At 32.3% G+C, this 21,135-nt stretch overlaps 1 protein-coding gene across 3 annotated transcripts; it reads right to left on the bottom strand.

The window, feature by feature from the left end:
- Nucleotides 1-659: 659 nt before the first annotated feature.
- LOC132760357 (uncharacterized) lies at nucleotides 660-11,715 on the bottom strand. Of its 3 annotated transcripts, XM_060752340.1 has the most exons (6): nucleotides 11,211-11,408; nucleotides 7,692-8,024; nucleotides 6,325-6,528; nucleotides 5,790-5,963; nucleotides 4,062-4,090; nucleotides 660-1,855 (listed from the first exon to the last, which is right to left on the bottom strand). In XM_060752340.1, the coding sequence occupies exons 2-5, from the start codon at nucleotides 8,022-8,024 to the stop codon at nucleotides 4,070-4,072; spliced, it is 732 nt and encodes a 243-aa protein (XP_060608323.1). In that variant the 5' UTR covers nucleotides 11,211-11,408; the 3' UTR covers nucleotides 660-1,855; nucleotides 4,062-4,069. The 3 variants fall into 3 exon arrangements, with proteins under 3 accessions (XP_060608323.1, XP_060608322.1, XP_060608321.1); XM_060752339.1 differs by lacking the exons at nucleotides 4,062-4,090; nucleotides 11,211-11,408 and adding an exon at nucleotides 11,425-11,715; XM_060752338.1 differs by lacking the exon at nucleotides 4,062-4,090 and having other exon boundaries at nucleotides 11,211-11,407.
- Between the last annotated feature and the right edge of the window lie 9,420 nt (nucleotides 11,716-21,135).

The following is a 21,135-nucleotide window of genomic DNA, read 5'->3' as shown; positions in this document are numbered from 1 at the left end:
TCAGCAATTCTACCAAAAACGTAGGTTTCTTATGTAACTGGCTTCTAGTTGAAAAACTTGTTTATTTCAAATTCAAAATTGTGGTTAATAAAGTGTTAACCACAAGACCAGTAAGTATTTCATCAGCAGGACCAATTTTAAGCCGCTAACTCTGATTTTATCCAAAGTTTGTAGATGTTATAATATTTATAGATGATTTCACACTTTGTGTATATAGAATGCCTGTAACAGTTGTGTACCGATTTTCCGTTCAACTGTGTGGATCTAGCTATTTTCAGACCATCGACAGAGCTAAAAAGAAGTCACGGCTAGACATAGCTAAATGCTAGATATTACTTTGTCGATATAGTCACACCTAAAAGTTTGACATGTTGATATCAAGCTACCTAAAAGACGTTTTTTCTTCTTCTTCTTCTTCCTTTTTTTTGTTATCAGCAGACGTTAAAGTTAGATATCTTTACATTGGACATACCTAAACTTTAGACATGGCTATTTTGATTCCGACAGACCTATAACAGTCAGCCATGGCTATTTTGCTATTTCGACACGCTTTAAAGTTAGATGTGACTATTTTGATATTCAAAAGACCTAAAAGTAAGACATCGACACTCCTGTACATCATGATGCCATACTAGCATGACAAAGAACAATAACACAAGTCATTGACTTACATTTATTATTTGTAAACAAACCTAAACAAAATATAGTATACATTGTAAGAAAATATGAAAATAAAAATATTAACAAAAAATTGATTTACAGTCATCCTTTACCAAACACGGACAATGCTTACAAAATATGTAGAAAAAAAAGTTCTTTAAACAACATGAAATTTATAAAAAGAAAAATGTGTGTGTTGGTCTAAGTACGTAAATATAAAACAAGATAAAAACGCCGTTATGCCTGGGTCATGTTTTTATAGTTACATCACATTTCCTTTAGATATCACATGATTATATCAATTTAATTTAATCATATCACAGTATTTTATATCACAGTAATCATATCATAGAAAATATGGTACGTATATGGTGTGCAAGAATTAAATCCCCACAAACATCAGTTCCTTTGACATTGCTGCTCGGAAACTTCTGATAAAAGTTTAAGTTAAAAATTCTGTTTAATTAAGCTCGAAAGATGATGCAGTTTGCTTTATACTCATTGAAAAATGGATGGTTTCTTTTGTACAAAATCTTATGTAGTAAATTGTCTTATGACTTAGAAATAAAATCAGAAAATTGAGCAAACTGAATGACGCTGATATAATAGTCAATGGAGAAATGCAACTTTACAGTAAATGTGTTATATTTACAATCATTCTTATAAATGAGAATATACAAACAATACATTGTACAACATTAGGGAATTAGGAGGTCTATCTGAGACACTGGAAGGAAAGAAACCAGGAGTGTGTGAATCTTACACATGAGGTGTGTCTTAAAGTATGAAAAATATCAACAAAATGTTCCTCTGATATCCAACGTTCGTTAATCACTCAACAAAAAGACAGCAGAATAACAAAATAATGCTATTTTCAGAAAGGTTAGCGGTGATTTCGTTTATGGGTCATCCGCTTTTCTTTTCAGGAATTTTCAAACAAAATTGGTAGTCTTATATGAAATTTAACATATCTGATATGATATTTAACAGACAGTCCAAGCATAGCATTTTTAAAATATAAAGATTCCATTTTCAATCCTATTACAAGGATATTTTAATTAAATAATAAAAGAGAATAAGTTTAAAAAACATCTGCCAACATTCTGATTCCAGCATAAAAATTCTTTTCCATGCAATCCATTTACAGTCAACAATGTTATGACGTCTTGAAGTATCCAATGTCGTGGAATTTCATCTGAAAAGAAAAAGAAAGAAATCAAAAGGTAAGAGAAAATAAAGTTCCATTTTTAGATATAACATATTTCATTTTTCTGTTACTTTGAACAGTCTGGAATGTAGTGAAGAAAACGTTTTGTAACAACAGTTTTTACTATAGGAAAGGCTAAAAATATTCGAAACATCACTTTTAACATACATCTCTTTTATCTATATGAATTAAAATAAAGAATGTTTTAAGAACATAAAACAAAATCAAACTTAACATATATAAACATCTTTGACAGATTGAATTTACGTGTATATTAGATTTTATATTCATATTGTTTGATGAGCCAAAATAAAATAGTCGGATATTCATTGGCTGTAATAATCATTTTATTATTTAATCTTTAGTTATTTTCAATGTAGAAGAAGTAACATTAAAAAAATAGCTGATCATTCATTAAGTATGTGCTAAACAAATAACCTAAGCAGGGTATATATATATTTATATTTAAAGAGACTCTACTTAGGTTTTTTGAAACTCGAATTTCATGATTTTCAGACTTTTGGACTGAGCGAGTTCCTTTAAAACTAACTTTCTATTTGTTAGATATCTTATTGTACATTTATTTGAAATGCCGAATCTTTATATCAAGCGTGATTATATGCGTTATATCTTTTTATGAAAAGTTGATATAAGTATGGACATAATGAATAAGTGTATGATGCTAATTTATGCAAGTTCGTGCTGGGATGCGAACTCCAATAGGCAGATTCCCAATCACGAGCTCTGGATGCAAAATAATGAACTGTAGATGTAAATGGGGGAAAATACGAGCTTTCGATAGAAAATTACGAGCTATAGATGGGAAATTACGAGCTGCGTATAGGAAATTACAGCTGCATATAGGAAATTACGAGCTACAGATGGAAACTTACGAGCTGTATTTAGGAAATATAAAACAAGCTGTATTTAGGAAATTACGAGCTATAGATGGTAAATTATGACTCCTAGACAATTGATATGAATTTTGATAACAAAGAATATGTTTATTTCTTGTTTCAACCAGTCAACCAAGTTGTAAATGAATTTATCGTGTCATGATTGTTCCAAACATCACGATATTACATAAATCAGCAATCACACTTATTGTTTCAGTCACTAAACTACGGACATGATAATTCTGTATGTTCAAGTTCTATGTACTATGCATGCCTCATAATTATTCGTAAACTAATTACATGTGCCTGGTGATACTTATATTTTATATATTTTTTTCTATTCTGTTCTGTTCTGTTCTGTTCTGATCTGTTCTATATCTACATAGCATTGACTACAATAGCATAATTATAATAATAACATCTCTCAGATAGCATGTGATCATGAATAGAAAATGATGTAAAATCTTGTGTACTAATTGTCATGTTAACAAAAGGTTACTTGTTAAAGCTATATATTTCTTAACGCTATTACACATAAAATTTAATTGACTTTATATACTGTGTTATCTAAAATTGAAAGTGTTAACAAGATATAGAAATAAACAAATATTCTTCAATTAGTGTCAAAAACAAAAGTTGCGACTAAATGAAGTGTAAAATAAGTATTAAACTAAAATATGCTAGTTTTGATCAAGTTTAGATTATCTGCCAATGACGCTTTTATGGATAATTCAGCGCGGACTTCCCAATAAAGGTTATCTAAATTCTATTGTGAAACAAGTTCAACCGTTATTTCATCCGTTTCGTGGAACTAGCCAATACAGGTGCCAGTTCCAGAATTAGTATCTGTACCTCTATCAGTATCAGTACCAACATCAGGACCAGTACCAGTACCAGTATCTGTATCTGTACCTGTACCAGAACCAGTATCATTGCCAGTTCCAGTACCTGTATCTGTACCTGTATCAGTACCAGTATCAGTACCAACATTAGTACCAGATCCAGTATCAGTACCAGAATCAGTACCAGTACCAGTATTAGTATCGATATCAGTACCAATATCAGTACCAGTACCAATATTAGTACCAGTACCAATACCAGTATCAGTGAGAATGAATGCTCACAATCCAAGTTGGGCTCAGACCCACGATTGCCTGGTTAATTCTGTTTATGATGTGTAATCTTTAGTCGATTACTTCTGTAAAGTTCAATAATTAACGGTATAAAGCCACTAAAATTAATTAATAATGCGTGGAGAAATGTGCAATATAGTTACAGCTAACCGAATTTCAACATACCGTCGGGGTTAACATATCTTATTAATAAACTGTAAAACAAAAACAAAAACACAATGGATAACAATTCAGTAAGAAATATGCTCATAACATAATTATTAAAGAGTTTCCTGCAAGCCGAACTATAGTATAGTTAAACACGGTACTAGATAATAATGGAGCAAATATTGTGTCGGCGGAAACGTGTTTTTGTTTCCCTTGACATAACCAGTCTGGTGTCGGCTGGCTCATTTGACAATTAACTCCCTTGAAATAACAATGGATATTTCCAAATTAAAAGCAGGACAAACCAATTGTGCAAAATAAGCTGAGACGGGTTAACCAGACGCATGGTGAATAAGGGCGAGATAATTAGAAAAATAAGTTAAGCGAAGAAAAAAATGAGTTAAGCGAAAGGAAATGACAAAAAAGTAATTAACTAACGGATTTGTGAAAGGACAAAGCACAAAAAGAGTTGCAGAAATAAATTTTGAAATAATTAACCAGATTGAGAATTAAGTGTAGCAAGGGACGCACAGAAAGATTTGTGCGGACGGATTTGCCGGGAAATGAGATGAACAGAAACAAACAAGTTGAACGATAAATAAAATCACGTGATTTTGATTGCGGTAAAACCGTAAAATAACATACCCAAAAAGAAAAAGAAACTATTGTAGAAAACGAGTGTGTTGTTAAAGTAATATGTATTATATGAAATGCAATAATATGGCAGCTGTAAATATATTCTGCCACGTGTTACCAAGTTTGACCATTACATATATGTCACCTACTATGCTTAACAATATAACAATATAACTGTTTTTCCAAATACATTATTTTTGTTTATATGTTGTTTTACAATTTTGACATCATATGAAATTTACTTTAACAATTGATCATGTTTTGTTCGCTGTACTGTAATGCTTAATCTAAAAAGCAAGGTTTATCTGATTCAGGAGGACTAGCATCATCTACATGAATGGAAAAGGTATCACACACAGTGAATTGTAACCCGACCCAGCTTCGAATGCCAGAGCGATTATCTGAATAGTGAGAACGTTGCGATTCAAAATGATTCGTTGTTTATTAAAATTTATGACAAATTAATCATGCAAAAACACTGTTATTTGTACGAATCTAAAGACTTCTGTTATGGCAAATTACAAAAAACAATGCCAGAAACACTGCATGGTTGATTCTACGAAATTGAATTTTGTGCATATAGCCTCCCATTTTGTACACCTATCCTCTTGTATATTCAGCCTGCATAACAAAATCAAGCATTATAACCAGGGTGTGGTCTATCTAAAACGTTATAGGATAGAAAAAATCATTTACTAAGGTTAAGGATACATTCTCTCAAGTTGTTCGAAATTATTAAGTTTAAGTTTAAACTGTATATGACTATTGATCATAAAATCGTTCTTATATTGTTCATATAGAGACTTTAGCCAATGTAATTATTTAGTTAACTTTACTTTACCTAGATGATAAATTATTCATGATTGGAGCTTTTAACAGTGTTTACTACCATGGTAATATATCAGCACGATTATACAAAGTTGTTATAGTCATAGGTTTGTAGAGTCAGAATTAGTAATTTAAAATCTGGAATCTAAGTTTTGAATTTAAAGGTATACCAGATAAAAATGAAAAGTTAAGGACAACTAAAAGGCAAAAAAGCTTGGGTGATTTTATAACCTAGACAATTATACATTTGCAAAGTAAGCAAAAAAAAAGGTCAAGACTTACCAATCTACGGCCATAAGGATCCAGGCGGACGAGCTTTTGCTCCGGAGTCCACTTCCTGCAGGTACTACAACAGTAATGCCAGCGTATAGAGTCCCGGAACGGACCGTCCGATCCTGGCATCAGGGCCATGCACTCGTCACAATATCTATGTGAACAGCCAAGCTGGTTCAAACACTAAATAATATAAAAAAAATACATGGTTTATATAAAATGGATACTTATGTACTTACAAACGTGACTGAAAGTTTATTTCTACTTAAAAATGATAAATTTCAAAACGTTCTGGGGAAAATGAAACCAATTCTTTTGAATTATTGTATTAATAATGTTTCATTGACCTGAACTTGAGGAACATGAATGGCTCAGTTTTTAAACAAGAATGATTTGAGGGTTTGAGTATCACATGTGTAAGGAAAGTGAGAGAATAAGTCTAAGAAAATCATGTCAGTTAGGGTCTTTCAGATGCACACTGTACAAAAGGAACGTATCACAAGAAACCCAATGGGTTGCAATAAAAATATCAACAAATTCGTACCACTTGGCGTTTGCCGCACTTTTCACATTCGACATTTCTCAAATCATCGTTGGATTGCCCGTCTACAACAAGATCGTTAAATTGTGCGCGCAGATAATCTTTTCGTGCCTCACGCATCCGCTCGTCTGGTTGATATTGTCCTTTAGAGGGGCCGTTAAACTCTGACATTTGGTCATAATCGTGCTCATTGCGCGGTGGTGGCTCCTGAAAGAAAACATTATAACAACCTCAAATATATATATTTAAGACGGTTAGTTTTAGGTGGTTTTAACTCATTTGGGAAGTTTTAAAAGAATAATAGATTCATATCACGTTCAAATATTACTTAAAATTTAAAAACAAAGTTATACCTCGGAAACATTAATCACAACAAAATTACATAAAAATAGCAGACTCCCGTACATGAGGGATAATGTATAAGTGCAACATCCCTCACGCCCACTAGCACCGGCTTGAGCGATACTCAAAAGCGGTACTCAATTCTCAAAAGGGTACCTAGGTAAAACCATCGATCTTCTTCATGCTAGGCATGTACTTCCTCATATGAAATAAATCAATGGAACCTTCCAAGTAAAAATTCAATAAAAAACGTTTATGAGTTAGTATATAAACAAAAATGGTTAAAGTATCACATGTTCTTTGAGGAACGCGAGAGAACAAGTCTAAGAAAACCATGTCTTTGCACAGTTATCACAAGAAACCCAGTGGGTCTATATCACTCACCTGAGTAAATGGGAAGGAAAATAATAAGTTAGAAGAGCAGGGTCACTTTATACATCGTGGGAATGACTATTTATAACTTCGATAGAGGCCTCCTAGAGAATAAATACTCTAAATACCAAGTATATTTGCGCTGGGCTTTGCAGTTATTACATGTGTCAAGAAAATGTTTTGATATTTTAAATCAGCATCGTCTCCTGCGACCTACTTATTCATTTGATCGGACATATTTGAGCCACGTCATGACAAAACCAACATAGTGCGTTTGCGACCAGCATGGATCCAGACCAGCCTGCGCACCCAGGATCCATGCTGTTCGCTTACCAATTCTATTACCAGTAGAGAAACTGATAGCGAACAGCATGGATCCTGATCAGACTGCGCGGATGCGCAGGCTGGTCTGGATCTATGCTGGTCGCAAACGTATTACGTTAGTTTTGTCGTGACGCGGCTCATTAGTATACCTTTTGTGGACCACCTCACAATCATTCATTTTACGTAACTTACTTTTGGTGAATTATACTCTGTAGTTTAGGAGAAAAATATTGTGAAAAGAAACGAGTGATCAAAATAGAACAGACGACGACAAAAGCTCATTTATGGGCGGTTCGTGCCTTGGTGAGCTAAGAATTAGATTTAAAGCTTACCCTATATTCGTCTCTCCTAAGTGTATAATCTTCAAACCGGCTTCTATACTCCCTCTCTTTTTGTCGGCGTGCCATCTCGTCTTCTTCATCATAACTCATCTGTTGATAAGGTCGTCTGTTACGTATTGGCGAATTATCGCGCGCGGAGGGATATGGTGACAAGTCCTGTGGGAACCAACGGCGTTCCTGAGCTGGCTCCCTGATAGGTTCATAAGCTGGTGACACTTGAAACGTTGGCATTTTAAGGTACGATGTGGTATAGGTGGTTTTGTAGTTGTCTGGTTTATTTTTATGCGCCAGAGACAAGGCGTATGGGTTTTGATCCGACTGCATCTGTAACAAAAATGTTAAGTCATTATTATCCATGCACACGTCTTGTACATGTATTCGTACAATAAATAATGCCGAAATAAATAACGTCACCTTCTGACAAAATGGAACTGACAAAACAGTTAAAAAAAGAAGTGACCCTAGTGGTTCAGTGACAACTTCAAATCTTGGGATCATACGTTCGATCCCTATTAGCATTTAGCTACTCCAACATAAATAACCAACTGTCTTTCGGTTGGGTTGAGGATGTAAATAAAACGTGGTCCAGTGTTATTCTAAAGGATATCAAACAACAAATGTACTTTAGTCTAATATAGAGTTATTTCTAGGATAACTAACCACTTATTACTGATATTTCCTTAAATAACTGACTATTAATTCCATAAGATTTCTGAATCGGGGATTGAAAGACTAAAGACCACGAGATTCAATGTCAGAGATCAACAGTCACGAGAAATTTGGCCCCGCACGAGGATCGAACCTGCAACCCTTGGATTACAAATTCGATGCTCTCCCCTTTAAGCTGAGGGGGCGTACGCGTTGCCAAGATGGGTTCCCAGTGCAGTGGCGACAATAGAATAAACAAATTTCACACACAGAAAAAACACAAAATCTGAAAATATTCAGATTATCAATTGTTAGGGGAGTAAGCAAAATAAAAAGAAACGAAAAAAATTTAATTAAAAAACTGAAATTTTGATAAAATGCTTTCTTTTCAGACATTGAAGACGCTAAATGCGTTACTAATAGAGACTTTTTATAATGGTATTGTGTTTATTTACTATTGTAAAACCTTGAATTATTTTGACCTGTCAATCCACTTGAAGTGTGATGGTATATAACTGAACTATGAGAGGTTTATATTATATGTAAACCAATTTCAAGATCGAGTTACCCTCAATTGACACCTGTGCCAAGATTTTTACTATCAAGATTGTAAGATTGAATAGGTTCAATACGCTCCCTTTCACCTGAATAGGCCAACAAGGTTTAATGAGGTGCCGTGCGCAAACGAAACTTGAAACATTATTATTGTGATAATTGTAACTGTATAAAACTTTTATAAATATTTTCTCTCTTCAAAATCTATTTCGTACTGATTCTTTTTTCATTATGTCGTGAAAGAGGAAATCAATTTTATTGTCGTCGGTAATTCAAAGAGTTCGCAACGATTACATGAGGAAAAATGAAATTAAAAAAGTATTTTTTATCATAATTGTTATTGTACAAAAGATAACACTATTGCTCAAAGATAACACTATTTCTCAAAGATAACGCTATCTCTCAAAGATAACACTATTTCTCAATGTATGTTCGTCAATGATTTTTGTGAGAGATTAATAGCTTATTTTTCTTTATCTGTTTGTTTTCTTGGCAGGAAATCATGCTTAATGGGTTTTAGCTATACCACGAATACTTGTAGTTGATGAATGATTTTATTTATATATGACATTACAAAATATTTGCTTTCATTAAATGGATAAACCAATATGCTTTAAGGTGACTGATTTACCATTAAATGCGTTTTAAATGAGATTTTTATATTAAAATATAAGTTATGTTAAGTTACGTTCATGTTTTTAAGATTAAGTAGATGTAAACACAACAGCAGAATCATTTTATTTTAAAATATATTAATTTATTATAGAGACAACCATCGAAGTTTGCAGATCAAAACTTGACGTCAAGTTAAGTTTTCAAATCACAATTTCCCTAAACTCTGTTTCTGTTTTCGAACAATAAAGAGTTCAGGAACAACTGTTATTCAACTTGTAACTTACACAACGTATATGTTTTGGATACAATTTCTAAAACACAAAGTATGATTAAAATGTCTAAGACTCTTTCTGTTGAGGGAAACAAAAGTGTTCCAAATTAAATTTGATACATTGGTTATCCTTATGTTTAACAAGCTTTTTATTTCCTGTAATGATCAGTCTAAAATTTAACGTTGTTTTCCCTTCCGGAAAGTCAGGGTATATAACGAGACTGTAACAAAGTAAACTAATTAGCTGTATTTATAATATTAATATTATGTCCGTGTAAATAAAATGCACCATTATTTCCGCACTAAACCATGTTGCATCAGAAAATAGCAAAGCTTTAGGCGCCGCGACAGATAAATTACCTATTCATTTTACGTTTTCTTTCTCGTGCAAACTTCTTTGATGTATATCATGTCAATTAAAATATGTACATCTCCTTGACAATCAAATTATAATTGAGCCGTGTCACGACAAAACCAACATAATGGGTTTGCGACCAGCATGGATCCAGACCAGCATGCGCATCCGCGCAGTCTGATCAGGATCCATGCTGTTCGCTTACCAACCCTTTTACAAGTCGAGAAACTGATAGCGAACATCATGGATCCTGATCAGACTGCGCGGGTGCGCAGGCTGGTCTGGATCCATGCTGGTCGCAAAAACACTATGTTGGTTTTGTCGTGACGCGGCTCATATGTAGTATAGCGCATTGTTATAAAGTTACAAAGTTATTATGCCTATTACGAATTCCTCTGAATTGTTTTATCGTTCTTATTATTTCTGCTTATATTGTTCTGGAACTTTGGTACCATTGATTTGAACGTTGCTTAGTCGGATGCTAGGGACCTGAGAGGTGTTGCACTTAACATTGTCTCTCATGAACAGACTCAATCAAACCGAGTTCGCAATTTTCACTAAGTTTTTTTGTCATTGCACTCATTGATATTCCTTTCCAAAAACGTTTAAGTTACGAACTTGTTCCATTCATTTCATCACATTTGTGACGTGTTTACTCCATTTAAACAAACAGGTGTTAAACATATTTCTTTACGGTGTTAATGAAAAATATTTTTCTGAGCATTTAATTCATCGGACTATGAAAATGTCTACATTACGTGCGATTTGGACTTATCATCAATACCTTCGGTCCATTTAAGATAATAAAACAAAATAATATCTGACTGACTATACACAGTCATTACATGTTATAAACAAATAACAATAATACAGAATTACTAAGTCAGTCCTTCATGTTTATTTACGTGCAATTAAAAGAACCTTTGAATAAGATAAAAGTCGCAGTTTCTATTACTTAATCTTAATTTACTTGAAAGTCAATGTCATGTGTCTAATTAAACTTTGTTTTACCCAACACAACAGAACAGAAAAAACTAGGCAATTCAACAAAAACAGAAATAATTACCTTGTTTTGGTATAATTCTCCCGTTGCTATTTTACCTTATCTGGACCGCTTCCAATCTCGCAGAGAATTGTTAAAGTGTTAAATTTCTATTCATTTAAATTCCAGCATAAATTCGGTCACACTCGACGGAACGAAGATTTCCCGTGTATGGATTTTGGATTAGCACTACCAATTGAAAAATATATAACTGTTATTGAAGCAAATGAAAACATACCTCTAAATGTTAAATCCTTTTAATGTGGAAGAGCAAATTTAAATGGCTTATTTCGTTGACATCTATGGTTTGATTCAGCCAGTAACTGGCAATATCGATTTCAAGTTTTTCTTCACCGTCTTAAAAGGTAATAAACTTTAAGTAAGCTTGATATAGCGATAATTCAATTTTACCCCCTATAAGTAACGTCAAATATACGGCATTTGATATTCGTGAAATTATCTCGACCTTCGATTTACTGAAATAACATAATACCGAAAATACCACCGATTACAACTTAAAATTTAAAAATACAATTTAAGTACCAATGTCAATTTACATAGTAGCTCTACTTATTGAATAATTGCCAAGGTTTATTTGATCATGTTTTGTTTCTTTAAAGTAAGAGTGGGTTGACAGGTTAGGCAAGTTAGTCCGCTTATACTGTCAATATTTATATAGCGTTTATTGAACCCATTATTCTAAAACTTCCATTAGGACCACAGCCGTAGCCAACATTACATAGCGTTATAAAGCTATAAAAACTTAACTTCTATAGTATACTGAAAATATTGGGATTATCGAGGAAACGTGCACAAAGTCATATTTTAATGTTTATAAACCAAAATAATGAGCCCTGGAAACAGAGATTTAGAATTCTATATCTCCATGATAAAACCTAAGTATTGTTAACAAACATTATTGATTTCGATTGACTAAACTAGAGAAAACCTGGTTTTGAATAAGAATAAACCTAGTCAGAAAAATTTGAAAACTGTACCCTGACAAGAGAAAATGATTGTCAAACTCTCTGATATTTAATCCATGGGTTTCGGGAAAAATAAGGCAAGGCAAGGGAATTAAAATCAACTTTGTGCTACAAAAGATAAGATAATATTTAAACTAACGATTTTGGGAAAATAAATTATGGTAGGAAAGATGGTGTATAAACTATCGGTATCGGTTTTGGGAAAATAAGGTAGACAAGGGAAAATAATATCTATACACTATCTGTTTACAGGAAGTAAAGATGTAAAAGGGAAAAATGCTATTCCAAGTTTTGGGAAATATAAGCTGGACAAGGGAACATGCTTTTAAATATCGGTTCAAATGAATTTATACATGATATTTATACTCTGGGCTTTTCGGATATTTACATTGTAAGGACAATGCAAAATAGTATTTAAGTATAGGTTTTGGGAAAATAAAGACAGTAAGACAAGCAAATATGGTTTGTCTTTACTTTTGATCTTAACAATTTGAGTTGTTTCAATGTCATTTAGTACAAGTCATTCCTCTGATCCACTCTACCTATGGCCACTGCACATTCTCATCTCAGCTGTGCCCCAACCCCTCCTCCCAGCGACAAAACCGTATTCAATATTTATACAACCTTAGACAAACACCCTATCATTTGGCACTGTACGACAACGTTTGTACTTGTGCGTATTATTAATTGAACATAAGTTGATAAGCGTGTTTACCGTCAACTTATTATCATTGTAAATGAAATTCAATCGATCTAATACTATCAGTACGTTTTGGACTCGTAATGACGTAGTGAAAACCTTCAGTAATGTTAAAGATAACGGAATTCCTTAGTAACAACGCGTACAAGTTCAAATGATTGAAAAAGCGGATAGTATAATCATTTTTGGGTAGAATCTAGGTCTATGACGCAGCAATTTACACAAAACCTGGTATATTATTCCATTATGCACATGTTTATCATCACAGAGCCCTACTAGCTTGTAGGAGCTCAGTTCACGGAGAAAGAACGAATGAAAGAAAGAAAGAAAGAAAGAAAGAAAGAAAGAAAGAAAAAGAAAGAAAGAAAGAAAGAAAGAAAACTGTCATATAATGAATAACGTATCGACCTGGAACGTATATACATATACACAAGAAATAGCGCCTGTCTGGTAGTAACACGAGCCTTGATAATGCAGAACTTTTTTGTTAAATTTTACAAAAAAAAGAGATAATTCAATGAAAACCCTTATTACGATAACAAATCATCCCTGAGTTAAGGGCCTTGGACAGTGACTTTTCTTTGAAACAATCAATACACATATATTCAACCAACTTATATCAACACTTCTTTCTCTTATTTACCAACTTTCACCAGATCTTTATAATTTTTTACTTGTACCTATACGTGTATCAAGCTTTTTTATGTAATTGAAAAGCTACAACTATGTTGTTTTCATAACCATATGGCCGTTTCTTGAAAGATTTACATAATATAAAATGTCTACGTAATTCTATACACGAATATTGTAATATTGTACTTATCAGAATAAAAATGTTCCGGAATAAAATATAGTCCGCTACTTCTTTAGTAGGTTTTGTGATGATTTACACACGTCCTACTCGCTTTCATTAAAATGTACCACAAATTTATATATAAATTACGATATATAATAAACAATAATTTTACAACCCACAAACAGCGGATATATAGCTTTATACACTTTAAGTAAACAAATGGGTATATAGGAGATCCGAACTTTTTTTAATATGAATGCATAATACATTCGAAGATGGTTATAAACCAAACAGTGATTTTATAATATCAAGCCGCCTGAGATAATGAAAAATCTTATCAAAACACTATCAACAAATAAACATCATTGAAACCTCATAAAAATGTAGTAATAGGAAATGATTCATAACTAAAAACACATTGATTATTGATAAACATTACTGCCAAAGTGCCAAATAAATGAATGAACGACTGGACCTTTAATACAAATAAGTGTGAATGTCATAGAATTAGTTCTTTTCACGTTTATTTGCATGTTTGAAATGGATTTGTAATTTATCATTAAAATTCTTTGATAAATTTTTTCTATGGTAAGATAGCAAGATAAATGCTAAGTATTATACGCAATATTACACATGTTTATATGTAATGAGGTAATGACATATTTTGTTACTTGTAAAGATAACTATAAAAGTAATTCCATGGGTAAATATTGCGTAACTTATCCATCTTGTCTAATGGTTATGTTTTTATATAAGTTTAAACCAATAAATGCAAATGTGACACCAGCTATAAACTGTTTTACTGTGCTGTTTTTACAGTCAGTGAATGTAATATATTACATAACTTATACACTTTTTTATAGTTTCATTTCTATAGCAAGTGAAAATATTTCTACAAAGGGACAGACATGATATTGTCAAATCTGATATAAGCTAAGGTAGTCTCTATGCAATAAAATATGGTAGCAATAAAGTAATAAAATCAATGTTTAAATGCAACATTAAATTTAAATATAAGGAAAACATAAAAGCAGATTGTTGAAACGCTGACGTAACTGTTTAAATATAAACAAAATATTATATACCATTTCAATGAAACTCTATTGTAACTGTGTGAATATGAAAACATTAAATTGCCAGAAACTGTGAGAATAAAGTCAACAATTTTATGTCACAGTCAACAATTTTATGTCACTTTAACACGCAAAATAAATAATAAAAATAAACAAAATTCATCTTGATATTTCTGTTTATTTCTAAAATATAACTAACAATATATATACATGTAAATCTCTGTCACAAATTAACAGACAAGAAATTAAATACACATGTACCATAAATCATGCATGTATACATAAAATCAATTTTACATAAAAAGTAAAAACAACGATACTCGTACATCTACCACTAACAGTACCAAAGGCAAATTTAGTCCTAAAGGCCTTCAATCAATATACACATTTAAAATCATGTATGATAAATTCATAAATAAACCTATGAGCAAAATAGAAGAAAAAAATGTGGACGGATTAAACAACAAATCAATATAATCAGATATATATCATATAGATAAATACATGTAACATAATAATGATTGTAATCTACAAGTATATTCACATTGCTAAATAATTGCACAAATAAAATCACTGATTGCAATAAGTTATATTGTAAACATAGATTATGTATTTTTAAATGTAGGAATTGCAATTTATTTTTTGATTAAATCATAATTTATAATAAACTGTCTATCATTATTTCTACAACATAAGATATTTACTATTGATCTTATTAGATAATGATTACAGATAAAATAGCATTAATAATGATTGTCCTCAGAAATATAATCCAAAAAATTTAATCAAAACTCCTCAAAGAATGCAATCGCCTGAACAACCTACTAAGGAGGTCAAGTCAACTATAGTGCAATAGATAGTGGGGGAAAATGAGGAAAGTCCTGGTATGTCAAACTATTATTGTAAGTAAAATGCAACATGAGATTGGATTGCAGAAGTGTGCCCAATGTAGCAAGAGAGATAATATTGCTGACTTAATAAGACTAAATCTGTATATGGACGGCATAAATCAACAAAATTATAACTTTTTTAAAACAAAAATATACGTCTCAATGTATAGGTTATATACTACAAAATAAAGTAAAATTTTGATTAACAACTCAATACATACATTGTATATGTAAGAAATAACAACAATAAAACATCTCCAAATATGTTTTAATCCTTAACCTGCTGGGACCAAAATCAATAAGCTACTGGTAGCTACCAGTATCAAGCCAGGCCAGCCTGAACTTCAGTGCTGTCTAGCCTGGCTTGATCAGTAAAAAACCCAAGTTTTGTATTTCAAAATTGAACTTAAGGACACTTTGAACGGACATTTCCAAATTTAAAGTAAGGCAAACCCATAATAACAATTCAGTGGGTTAAGAGTTAAAAGATGATAAAAATAATCATCAGTAAATAAAAGAAACAGAAATTTTGATTATCAAGAAATAAGAGTAGAGGTAGAAATAACAAAACAAAAACAAAACAAAAATAAATAAAATACAACAACATAAAACTTAATTATAACAGAAACAATTCACGTAAAACTTGTAAGAAATGCAAAAGTTTATACATAAACAATCAATAATATATTGTTTGGAAATTATAAACTAAACTCCTCCATTTTTTAAAGTTTCATATCAATAATTTAAGAACAATTAAAAGTATAAAAGACAGAATTTCAGAAAACTATTTGAAGGTACAATATGCCTCAGAAACAAATAAATTCTTACTTCTTTAGAACGGTCAAACATTTTAGTGTTTAAATGATGACTTCAGAGAAATGTTAGATGCTTGTTACCTGAAAAAGGTAGCGATAAATGTGAAATAATTTGTCATAAAAGTAGCAAAATGATAACAAAGTACTATTTTGAATTCCATACATAATGGGCCTTTAAGGTTCTCAGCAAAAAAAATCTTACACAATGTCATAGTTGAAACTATCTAATTATGACAATGACTGTACATTTATACTTGCTCCCTCACAGAATAAATGTTATGATTAAAATCAATGCCTATTCCTGAATATTGTAATATCTACGTAAATGTGAAAGAAACTAGAGCAATTTCTTTTATGCAATAAAAAGTAAGCGACTTTAAAGATTGCTTTTAACACACAAGATTGCCTTAAACATGTAAAGACTAAATAAAGTAGACATTTAAAAAAGAGAGATATTGCTAGTAAATTTGATTTGTTTATTGATAATACAATCAATCAATAAATATTAGTTATAACATAACAAACTAAATCTATATTGATAAGATATAATGAGCTGTCAATGATGAAGTCGAAGTTAATCAACTCATAAATGATAAAATATCAAAATATGATATATGTCAATGAGCTCTATATATGCCCTGTTATTTCTATCATAAACAAATATAATAATGTAAAACTTTACAACAGTATCTATAACAACATGTATACCACTAAATACAAATATCATACTCGTTTATCTGAAGTGTATGCCACACATCACAATTTCAAACACTGTTCTATAGAACTTCATTACCTAAAATATCTCTAGATACTGACCAACACACAAAAAAAGAAATATAACTAACAAATTTGAAAATAAATTCAATGTCTGATAACCAGTCTGATAAAGAAAGTTTTATATCAATAATTTAAGAACAATTAAAAGTATAACAGACAGAATGTCAGAAAACTATTTAAGGTAAGGTCCTCAGCAAAATCAACAAGAGCGATCAGTAATCACATGTGTCGCCTTATGATGGCCAATTTCATTTTGGGACAAAGTTTGTGACAGACAGACAGACAGACGGATAGTGCACAACTAGACAGAGTAGTCCGGACAAGCTTTTGCGTATCTGGCAACACACAGAAAAAAACAACTTTTATCAAAGGGCCATAACTAGGCCAAAAATCATTCACCAGAAAACCCGTGCAATATGCGCAAGGACTTGAGCTACAGATCAATCCTGTAAAGTTTCATTGAAATTGCATTAGTGGTATAAGAGAAGTAGTCCGGACAAACTTTAAAAATAACAAGAACTGTCGGAGGACAGTAACGCTCGACTATTCGAAAATTTGTCACAAGGGTGTTTCATTGAGTATAATAATGCTTACCTATATGAATACATAAAATTGTCCGAAAAGGTACAAACTCTTCAAGTTTCAATACATTCCCTTCAGTAGTTATGGAGAGACAAGCTTACATGCAAAAACTTTACCAAGAATTAATGAGTCAAAAAAGGGGCATAATTATGCAAAAAAAGCAAATCAGAGTTATGGGACTTGTACCAATCATCTTAGATAATCACAGAGACCAAGTGTGTGAAGTTTCAATCCATTCCCTTCAGTAGTTATGGAGATACCAGCTTACATGCAAAAACTTAACCAAGAATTTCTAAGTCGAAAAAGGGGCATAATTATGTTAAAAAGCAAATCAGAGTTATGGGACTTATGCCAATCATCTTAGATAATCACAGAGAACAAGTGTGTAAAGTTTCAATCCATTCCCTTCAGTAGTTATGGAGATACCAGCTTACATGCAAAAACTTAACCAAGAATTTCTAAGTCGAAAAAGGGGCATAATTATGTAAAAAAGCAAATCAGAGTTATGGGACTTGTGGCAATTATCTTAGATAATCACAGAGAACAAGTGTGTGAAGTTTCAATCCATTCCCTTCAGTAGTTATGGAGATACCAGCTTACACGCAAAAACTTAACCAAGAATTTCTAAGTCGAAAAAGGGGCATAATTATGTAAAAAAGCAAATTAGAGTTATGGGGCTTGTGCCAATCATGTAATACTATCACAGAGAACAACTATGTGAAGTTTCAATCCATTCCCTTCAGTTGTTATGGAGATAACAGCTTACATACAAAAACTTAACCAAGAATTTCTAAGTCGAAAAAGGGGCATAATTATGTTAAAAAGCAAATCAGAGTTATGGGACTTGTGCCAATCATCTTAGATAATCACAGAGAACAAGTGTGTGAAGTTTCAATCCATTCCCTTCAGTAGTTATGGAGATACCAGCTTACATACAAAAACTTAACCAAGAATTTCTAAGTCGAAAAAGGGGCATAATTATGTTAAAAAGCAAATCAGAGTTATGGGACTTGTGCCAATCATCTTAGATAATCACAGAGAACAAGTGTGTGAAGTTTCAATCCATTCCCTTCAGTAGTTATGGAGATACCAGCTTACATACAAAAACTTAACCAAGAATTTCTAAGTCGAAAAAGGGGCATAATTATGAAAAAAAGCAAATCAGAGTTATGGGACTTGTGCCAATCATCTTAGATAATCACAGAGAACAAGTGTGTGAAGTTTCAATCCATTCCCTTCAGTAGTTATGGAGATACCAGCTTACATACAAAAACTTAACCACAGGGACGCCGACGCCGACGCCGACAAATGGGTGACTGCATTAGCTCGATTATTCTGCGAATAGTCGAGCTAAAAATTATTAAAGGGCCATAACTCTGACAAAAATCATTGAACCAGAAAATGCTGACAATATGCACAACTAGACTTGGTACTGATCATTCCTGTAAAGTTTGGATGGAATTGCACCAGTAGTTTATGAGAAGTAGTCCGGACAAGCTTTTGTGTATCTGGCAACACACAGAAAAAGAAACCTTTTTATCAAAGGGCCATAACTCGGCCAAAAATCATTCAACCGGAAAACCCGTGCAATATGCGCAAGGACTTGAGCTACAGATCAATCCTGTAAAGTTTCATTGAAATTGCATTAGTGGTATAAGAGAAGTAGTCCGGACAAACTTTAAAATTAAAAATTATTAAAGGGCCATAACTCTGACAAAAATCATTGAACCGGAAAATGCTGACAATATGCACAACTAGACTTGGTACTGATCATTCCTGTAAAGTTTGGATGAAATTGCACCAGTAGTTTATGAGGAGTAGTCCGGACAAGTTTTGTGACGGACGCACTGACAGACAGACAGACAGACAGACGGACAGACAGACGACGGAGAAGTGATCCCTATATGTCGCCACTACTCCGTAGAGGCGACACAAAAATCTTGTGCACAGTTGCTCCCTCAAAGGAAACATGTTAGTATTAAAATCAATGATTTAAATTAATGCCTATTTCTGAATATTGATATATCTACCTAAATGTCCTAAATGTTACAGAATCTAGAGTAATTTCATTTATGCAATAAAAATAAAGTGACTTTTAAAGATTCCCATTTGCACATAAGATTGCCTTAAACATGTAAATAATATTTAAAGTAGACATACAAAACAGTGAGATATTGTTAGTAAAATTGATCTGTTTATCAATAATATAACAAATCAATAAATATTTGTAATAACTAACTAAATCTATGTTCACAATATGATGTGTAGAGCTGTCAATAATGAAGTCAACGTTAATCAACTTTTAATTAATAGAATATCAAAATATGACACATGTCAATGAGCTCTATTAATACAATGTTATCTCTATAATTACAAATATAATTACATTGTATGTAAAACTCTACAACTGTATATATAACCATACCATCTTACAAAAATATCATACTGTCTGAAAAATATGTCACAAATCATATGTTTTAAACACTTTTTCACAGGACTACATTATCTAAAATATCTTAAATACTGACCAACACAAAAAATAATAATGAGCCGCGTCACAACAAAACCAACATAGTGGGTTTGCGACCAGCATGGGTCCAGACCAGCCTGCGCCTTTACGCAGTCTGATCAGGATCCATGCCATTCGCTTACAAACTCTATTACAAGTAGAGAAACTGATAGTGAACAGCATGGATCCTGTTCAGACTGCGCGGATGTGCAGGCTGATCTGGATCCATGCTGGTCGCAAACGCAATATGTTGGTTTTGTCATGATGCGGCTCATATCATAAACAAATTTGATAAAGAAAGCCTCTGATTGGCACAGCAATTATATGTTATGCTACATACTATGTCTCATTACATAAACAACACATGATTTTCTCTATATTGTACACCAGTTAAAAAGCACCAGGTGTTTATATACAGTTTAACAACAAAGTATTTCAGTTAACAACATGAATGGTGACATGTCCAGGTCCATCAGTGCCTTAAAAGGACTCATATTAAACTTAGAATACACACAGTATTTCAGCTAAAGATTGTATCATTGAGCAAAAAAACTTTCGGTGAATCTTCAACAAGTGATACATAGGTACCCATTGCAAATCAATTATATCACTTTAATCAAGTATACATGTATGCTTAGGCCAACACAAACATAAGTAGGGTAATTTCATTATTCCTCATAAAAATAAGTTAAACACTGTAATGAAAAACAGTGTCTCAAAAAAGTATCATATTCTACAAAAGATAATAATTACTGCTCAAATAGGAAAATTAAAATAGTCACTTATAGTTTAAGAAGGGAAATTATAAGTTGATATCTGTT

Source organism: Ruditapes philippinarum, unplaced genomic scaffold (genome assembly GCF_026571515.1).
Source record: "Ruditapes philippinarum isolate M1 unplaced genomic scaffold, ASM2657151v2 ctg32_1_1_1_1, whole genome shotgun sequence".
NCBI classification, from domain to species: Eukaryota; Metazoa; Mollusca; class Bivalvia; order Venerida; family Veneridae; genus Ruditapes; species Ruditapes philippinarum.
Note: the sequence above shows the minus strand (reverse complement) of the source record. Positions and strands in the feature narration are given on the sequence as shown.

What these genes read in the sequence shown, in the direction of transcription:
- LOC132760357 (XM_060752339.1), bottom strand. Translation starts at nt 8,024, where the DNA reads ATGCAGTCGGATCAAAACCCATACGCCTTGTCTCTGGCGCATAAAAAT. An exon ending in TTAGGAGAGACGAATATAGG is followed by an intron (nt 6,529 to 7,691) that starts GTAAGCTTTAAA and finishes GTTTTCTTTCAG; the next exon opens with GAGCCACCACCGCGCAATGA. An exon ending in ATCCTTATGGCCGTAGATTG is followed by an intron (nt 1,856 to 5,789) that starts GTAAGTCTTGAC and finishes TTTTCTTTTCAG; the next exon opens with ATGAAATTCCACGACATTGG.